Below are 7,636 nucleotides of genomic sequence, written 5' to 3' on the forward strand. Positions count from 1 at the left end.
AAAAAAAAGCCATTAAAAGAAATTTACAGACGACAGATCGCGTTGACGCACAGAGTATCTTGATCGGTAAGATAATTGGCGTAAGACAATCACGACAATTCATTCTAAAAAAACTGTACGACGACCATGCATGTAAATGATGCAATCCCAAATCCAATGCTCAATGCTTAAAATCTTCTCGTTGTATTTTCATTAAAAAATAAATTATTTTCTATGATTTGCATCTTGTAGGGTAGGGATGTGTAAAATAATCGATTCAAATTGAATCGGAATCTAACCGAACTTAACTCGATTGATTTTCATTAAAAGATCAGTTTAAAATTACTTCAGCTCTTAAAATAAATTTAAAAACTAATTCAATTTAAAATTAATTTAATTTTAAATCAATTTCTAAATTAGTTTAACTATTTAAATATAAAAAAATTAATTAAAACAATTCAAAATTAATTCAATTTATTTTTTTTATTGAACTAATTTTTACACATCCTGTAGAGTTATTTATTAAACAGGATGTATGTAATCCAGTTATTAATTATACAATTTTTTATTTATGAAAAGGGGGACTACGTACCTTTGTAAAAGTTATCCCGCCCTGCATGATTCACATGCTATTTTTTAGATTACGGAAAGAAGGGTTTCCACATGTCACGTGCGTTGCAAATTGCAATGAAGTAATAACGTTCAGCCATCGAATTTGACGTCTCCTTTGATAACTTCTAACTTTAGGGTTGGATATATCCACTTTGCCCTCAAGTTAGACCCGTAAAGTTCCTAAAATTACGAGTCTTATTAATTTCAAATTAAATGATTCGTTTATTCATAACTTTATCAAAGTTGATGAGTAGAATTCGCAGATTAAATGGATTGAGCATGCGATTTACAAATTGAAGTTGCTAATATATTTTTTCCTATACTTTATATGTGTGAAGTATTAATTCTATCATATTTATTGATGAATAGTTTTCACAGGAAAACTTAGCACTTTCACATAGCCAAAGACGTTAATCTGCAACAAAAAAATAGTACGAAATAATGTATATAGACCAAACCATTCAATTACGGCTGTATGCAAGCTTATTAAATTATTAATCGTGAAAATTGTATCTATTTTTTAAAGAAAAATATTTTTAAGATAATAAAAGATTTTTTACTAAATGATTCTAAAGTGAAATATAAAATTCATTTTTAATTATGAGTTCTTTTTAGTTAAACAAACAATTTTATAATTTTTAATTTAATAGAAAATTGTTCAATATTTAATACAAATTACAATATTAATTTTGATAAACATATCTATTTTAATTATAATAAGGTTATAATTCATAACATAATAGAATAATTTTTTATAAAAATATTTTTGGTTCAATAATTAGTTTGCAAGTAATTTTGATAATAATAAGAAATAAGAATTGAAAAAATAAAATTTTGAGAAAAAATGAAAATTGAAAAAAGTTAAAGATTTAAAAATGTGTAGTAAAATAAAAATAAATAAATTTATAAAAGTTGATAATTAAATACATATATGATTAAGTTCTAAATCTTTGTGAATTTTGATAGTGGGTGTGTTTGTGTTGTGATGAATTAGGCAATTGTGTATCAACCCCCTTATTATAATATACAAGTTATATATACTTATAGAGTGCAGATTATAATTATTTCTAATCACTACAAACTTCTATTAAATCTTTATCATCGATGACTTTGTATTTAATTTTTATCGTCAATGACTTTTGGTCTTTAATCTTTGATAACTTGTATATTCAATCTCTACCATTAATATCTTCTAATGTTTATCAATTCTTTTATCACCGTATAATTAATTAAAATATTATATTTTAACACTTAATAAAAAAATTATCGTTCCTATACCTTTTTAGAAGTATAATTCCTCTACATGAGAAAGAAAGAAAAAGTTAGAAAACTTCGTAAAATTTACCACGCGTTAAAATAACAATAACAAACACTTAATTTCAGGTGAAAATGTCTCAATTTTTATAAGACATAAATAGACCATTTTCTATAAATATATCTTTTAAAAAACCTATTTTTATACGTATTGATTAATATACATAATAATATCTAATTTAATTTATTCATTTCAAATTCAAACTCCATCTTTTAATTTGTTTTGTTTTAAAAAATTCAATAATTTTATTTATGTAAACAAAAAAATGAATAAAAATGGAGCTTTTATTTTTTATTTTTAGAAAAACACCTACATATTAAATATTATCATGTTTTTAATCAAACGCTTACAAAGAGAGATCTTATTACATAATGTTTATGAATGATTTTATATGTAACATGTTCTCTCAATGCTACATTTTATTTTATTTTATTGATAAAATAAACTAGACTTTTGTAGGCTTAAGTGACTTTTGTTGTCGCAACATTTTGTCACGATGGGTTACATTTAAGAGTAACCCGCTTCCGAGTTCCGACTCAACGTCTCAAAAAATGTTGCACATTATTTTAGTTTATTACAACAAAAAGGTTCATTTATTATTTTATTTTAGTTTTATAAAAGTAGTATACGTAAATGAAAATTAAACAAAAAAAAAAAATCTAGAGGAGACGTTTTTCAGGATGGTGTGTGTATGGCAACCATTAAAAACAAAAGAAAGAAAATTGAAATTCTAATCAACGTTTTCTTGATATTACTAAAACTAGAGTTCCTATTGTACTAAAACTAGAATTCCTATAATTCACGTGATCTTATCCACTTTTTACCACGATCCAAAATTATTCAAAGGCCTAGTTTAGTTTGTTTGCTTTCAATTTTTGCTTCGTTAATTCAATTTTCCAATTAAAACAGTCGACAAAATAGGAACATATAGACCCAAAAATAAGCCTAAATCTCGTCGAAAATTAACGTAAAATGCCATTGTTCATTGATGCTACCGTCTGCATTTCCGGTGGGTAGTTGGACAAGCCTTCAATGCCTTCCTCACGAGTCACGACACAACTCATTAGCTACAACTATGAATTACTTGTCTCTATTTACTTATAATTTTTTTAATTCATTCACGTCCATTAATAAAAATAAATAATTTAATTAATAATTTTAAATCTATTAATTATTTGTATTACATCTTAAAATTATTCTTATCTTATTTTTTTATTCACTTAATTATTTTTTATTGATACTTGATAGAAAATAATTAAATAAGTGTATGTAAAAAAATGATTAATATATCTAAAAATTATAAAATAATCTTACAAAGAAAAATAAATAAATTTTTAAAAAGATCTTATAATTATTACACTTTCCATTAACATATCCTATGATATAAGATAATAGTTTTATCTATAAATTACAATGTACAGTAAGGTAGAAAATATATTCGGTGAGAAATAAGAATTTAAAAAAACGTACTTACCAAAAAAATATGTGGAGACATTAAAAGTGGTTGTTTGGTCTAAACGTCCCCTGGAAAAAAATGATAAAAGTCCAATAATCTCTGAATCTCTCTCTCTGTATGCTCCCTGACTCTTTTACAACTTTTTGGTGCCCATAAATTGGAGTTCCTCCCTCGCTTCTCCATCACTTGTGGTCTTTGATACAAAGCTAGCATAGCATTTTTCTTTAACAAAGCAAGACACCCTTTTCCTTTTCATTCCATCATCTCTTTAGCTTTGTCCAAAGACCATGTCTGTGGTGGCCGATAATTCAGCAAACAATGGAAGCCACCAGGTGGTTTTAAATGTAAACGGTGATGCCTCCAAAAAGTGTGATGACTCATCTAACCAAGACTGTGTGCCACTTCTGCAGAAGGTCTCTCTCTCTCTCTCTCTCTCTCCTGAATCCTAATCCTTTCTTTCCTTTGTCCACAACTCATTCAAGTGCTCTTGTTTCCAACCCCATATGGATTTCATTCACTATTTCACACAGAAAACTATTAGCGACCGAATTTAGTGACAAAAAGTTGCTTTTTTGTTACTAATGATTGTGTCACAAAATTTTTAGGACCAGTTTTCTTCTGTTTCATTTCCTGTTTTCACTCTTAATTTACAAAATGGCCATCTGTTTTTCAACATGTTTCCTGTTTGCTAAAAAGTTGTTTTTCATTGTTTGCTAAAAATATACTTGAAAACAAGAACATATTGAAAAGTTTTGTAAATTAAAAGTGAAAACAGGAATAAACGCGTTCTTAGTGACAATTTTTTTAAAATTTAAATATAAATTGTTTCGTTACAAATATTTTTTTTTCTTTATAGTGATTACTTGATGTATATGATAAAATCACACTTTTTTCTTCTTTCAATTAGTTGATTTTAGAATCTTAGAAGCTTATAATGATCCAAAACTTTTGGAATAATAATGTTGTGCTGGAAATTTAAAATGGTTTGGTTGTTTATTGAATATAGTTGGTAGCAGAGGTGGTGGGGACGTACTTCTTGATATTTGCAGGGTGTGCTTCAGTGGTGGTGAACCTTGACAAGGACAAAGTGGTCACACAACCTGGGATTTCAATTGTTTGGGGCCTCACTGTTATGGTTTTGGTTTACTCTGTTGGTCACATCTCTGGTGCTCATTTCAACCCTGCTGTCACTATTGCTCATGCTACCACCAAAAGGTTTCCACTGAAGCAGGTGAGTGTTAATTAGTGAACCTATTACACCCTCTTTCACTTTACTTATTGTTTCAGCTGCTATATTATGCTCATTTAATTTGGTCAAGCATGTTGTGTCATTTCCATTATAGTTTCCTAGGATTTTATGCTTGGTTAACCATACTTTATTTCCAAACAAAACGCATGATGGTCTTAGTTTGTCTCTAGCTAATTATTGAATTTTCCTTGATTTTATATATGTTTTAGGTACCCGCCTATGTGATAGCTCAGGTCGTTGGAGCCACACTTGCTAGTGGAACTCTCAGACTTATATTCAATGGCAAGAGTGACCACTTTACAGGAACACTCCCTGGCGGTTCTGACTTGCAATCTTTTGTGGTCGAATTCATAATCACTTTTTATCTCATGTTCGTCATTTCTGGCGTTGCCACCGATAACAGAGCGGTAATCTTTCCTGTTCTTGTTCAAAAGAAAGAAAAACTTGCTTTTTTAATGATGGGTGTGTCCTAATTTGTGTTGAACATTTTGAATTTAGCAAATAGGGGTTGGCATTGGCATATCTTGCCAAACTCTTTAGCCTTTCCACATAAAAAATGGTTACTTAAAACTGCCTAACTGCATAAGCATATTTGTACGTGTCGAATAGAAGTTTACAACACAACAAATGCAATGCGTATCAAAATCTATATTTGAATATTCTTCCTCACTACTTCACAACTTTTGTTAATTCAACTTATTTTGTTTTAAAATCCTGCAGATTGGAGAGTTGGCAGGGCTTGCAGTTGGGTCTACGGTACTGCTGAATGTGATGTTTGCCGGGTATTTACTTATCTTAAAACCGAATTGATTATGCCATTTCATTGCATGCTTTTAACATAAAGAATATAATTTACATTATTCAATAAATTAAAATTAAGATATTGAACCCTTGGGAAACTAGGAACTCACATTTGAGTACTGAAATTAGTTATTAATTATATTTGACAGGCCAATCACAGGGGCATCAATGAATCCAGCAAGAAGCTTAGGGCCTGCTATTGTGCACAATGAGTACAAAGGAATATGGATATATTTGGTGTCACCAACTCTTGGAGCTGTGGCTGGTACTTGGGCCTATAATTTCATCAGGTACACAAATAAGCCAGTGCGTGAAATCACCAAGAGTGCCTCTTTCCTCAAAGGTGGTGAAGCTGAGTGATTCAACAGCAAATGCAAGAATGTTGTTTTTTCTTCTCCATTTTCTTATCTTCAAGTTCACCATGCATTAGGGTTAAAATTTAAGAAAGAATTACTGGTTTAGTGTGCCGAATAACCCTGTAATATAGATAGAGGAAATGAAAAATACAGTTTCTCCTTATCCATGCAACAATCCTTCTATATGTTTTGATTCTCACACAAAAAAAGAAGACTTAGTATATATTTTTGGATAGTGCTATTCATATATTAAAAAACTTACAATATATTTTACCATAAAAGCAAGAATAAAACAACAAACTGTGACATAAGATTAATGAGAAATAAGGAAAAATGTTATTAAAATATTGTAAAAAAATAGCATTACTCTATTTCTTTTATTAGGAGAAATTATAAGTAAATTAGAATTCGCCGCCTTATGAAATTAAACCACACGACTAAATTTCTTTTTGTAATATTGCCAAATTACGAAATCAAGGGAATTATATTTATCCAAATCATTTATCTTTTATTAAAATAAGGATTTTTTATGCAATTTTATCCGCTCAAAATAAGAGAACTTCAAATAATTTCATTTTTCTTTTTGTAATAATCATATAAGTTAATGCCACATTTAATAAGAAATATTGTTTAAGTGCACATTTATTTTAAGTATTGAAAAATAAAAATTGGTTTAAATGATTACAAATAAAAAAAACTTGGTAGTCAATTGTCTTCTGTTCTTATCGATAAAAAAACTTTAAAAAAAATCTATTTGTTTGTATTTATGAATATTAAAATTATTAAATATTATATTTATAAATTTTAATTTTAAAAATAAAATATCATATCTAAAATATAACTTGTAAAGAGGTTTTGTTGAACTTTTTTCCTTCCAAAATAAAGGAATTTCAAATAATTTGTCTTAATTTATTTAATAAATCATATTAGTTAGTTGGCCTTAAATAAAAAATAAATTTTAAATGCACATTTTTTATTATGGGAGAAGAAAAATAGGTTTTAATAGTATGGTAATTAATGAGTATTTTGAGTTAATGCATTCATTTATTAGTTATTATGCATTTATTTATCATATTTATCAATTTTATTTATTAATGGTACTATTAATAAATATTTAATAGATTTTATTTATGATAAATGCTAACCAATACCTTAAATATTAATAGTGTCATTAATGAATCTTTTGAATTAATATATTCATTTGTTGATTATTATGAATTATTTATTATATTTATGAATTTTATTTGTTAATGTAATCATTAATGAGTATTTAATAGATTTTTATTCATGACAAATGTTAATCAATGCTAAAAAATACTACATCTAAATCTAAATATAAACATATTTAACTAACTTACACGAAAGCTAATTAATGATATTTAATTTTTCTAATGACATTTAAAATTAATTTAATATCAGATAGTTCTTTAAAGAAAACATCATATAGAATAAAAATCAACATTTGACAAAAAAAAAGATTACTTAAAAATGTATGGTGTGCGTTTAACTAACTTTGCTACGTTGCTGTAAAGTTTCGTGTTTCGTCATCCTCATAGAGAAAATTCTATCTAACACCCCAAAAATTGGCATTTTGAAAGAATGTACCAAACGGGACCTTGACCACATATGATCACTTCATTGACTCTTTCTTCAAAGGCCGTATCAATAAAATTTTGGGATCAATAGAAGGGTCACTAGTGATGAAAGAAGTGTATTAGGCCACAAAACGCTAATATTGGGTTCGTCATGATCGGCCCAGATTCGAGTTGACACAAATATAATAGGAAATATGTTCAATGTGCTTCATAGTTCATACCAACAATATGTAATGGAGAAGTTTTTACACGATCCTGTATATTCAAATTTAG

General features: G+C 27.7%; 1 protein-coding gene across 1 annotated transcript; it reads left to right on the forward strand.

Annotated features, from left to right (window-relative positions):
• The first annotated feature begins 3,432 nt into the window (after nucleotides 1–3,432).
• NIP1-4 (aquaporin NIP1-4) lies at nucleotides 3,433–5,931 on the forward strand. Its single transcript, XM_003546001.5, has 5 exons — nucleotides 3,433–3,775; nucleotides 4,369–4,593; nucleotides 4,821–5,018; nucleotides 5,332–5,393; nucleotides 5,562–5,931. Exons 1-5 carry the CDS (start codon nucleotides 3,650–3,652, stop codon nucleotides 5,770–5,772), a joined length of 822 nt encoding a protein of 273 aa, XP_003546049.1. The 5' UTR covers nucleotides 3,433–3,649; the 3' UTR covers nucleotides 5,773–5,931.
• Nucleotides 5,932–7,636: the final 1,705 nt, after the last annotated feature.

Source organism: Glycine max, chromosome 15 (assembly GCF_000004515.6).
Source record: "Glycine max cultivar Williams 82 chromosome 15, Glycine_max_v4.0, whole genome shotgun sequence".
Taxonomy (NCBI): domain Eukaryota; kingdom Viridiplantae; phylum Streptophyta; class Magnoliopsida; order Fabales; family Fabaceae; genus Glycine; species Glycine max.

What these genes read in the sequence shown, in the direction of transcription:
- NIP1-4 (XM_003546001.5), top strand. Translation starts at nt 3,650, where the DNA reads ATGTCTGTGGTGGCCGATAATTCAGCAAACAATGGAAGCCACCAGGTG. An exon ending in GTGTGCCACTTCTGCAGAAG is followed by an intron (nt 3,776 to 4,368) that starts GTCTCTCTCTCT and finishes TATTGAATATAG; the next exon opens with TTGGTAGCAGAGGTGGTGGG. An exon ending in AAAGGTTTCCACTGAAGCAG is followed by an intron (nt 4,594 to 4,820) that starts GTGAGTGTTAAT and finishes TATATGTTTTAG; the next exon opens with GTACCCGCCTATGTGATAGC.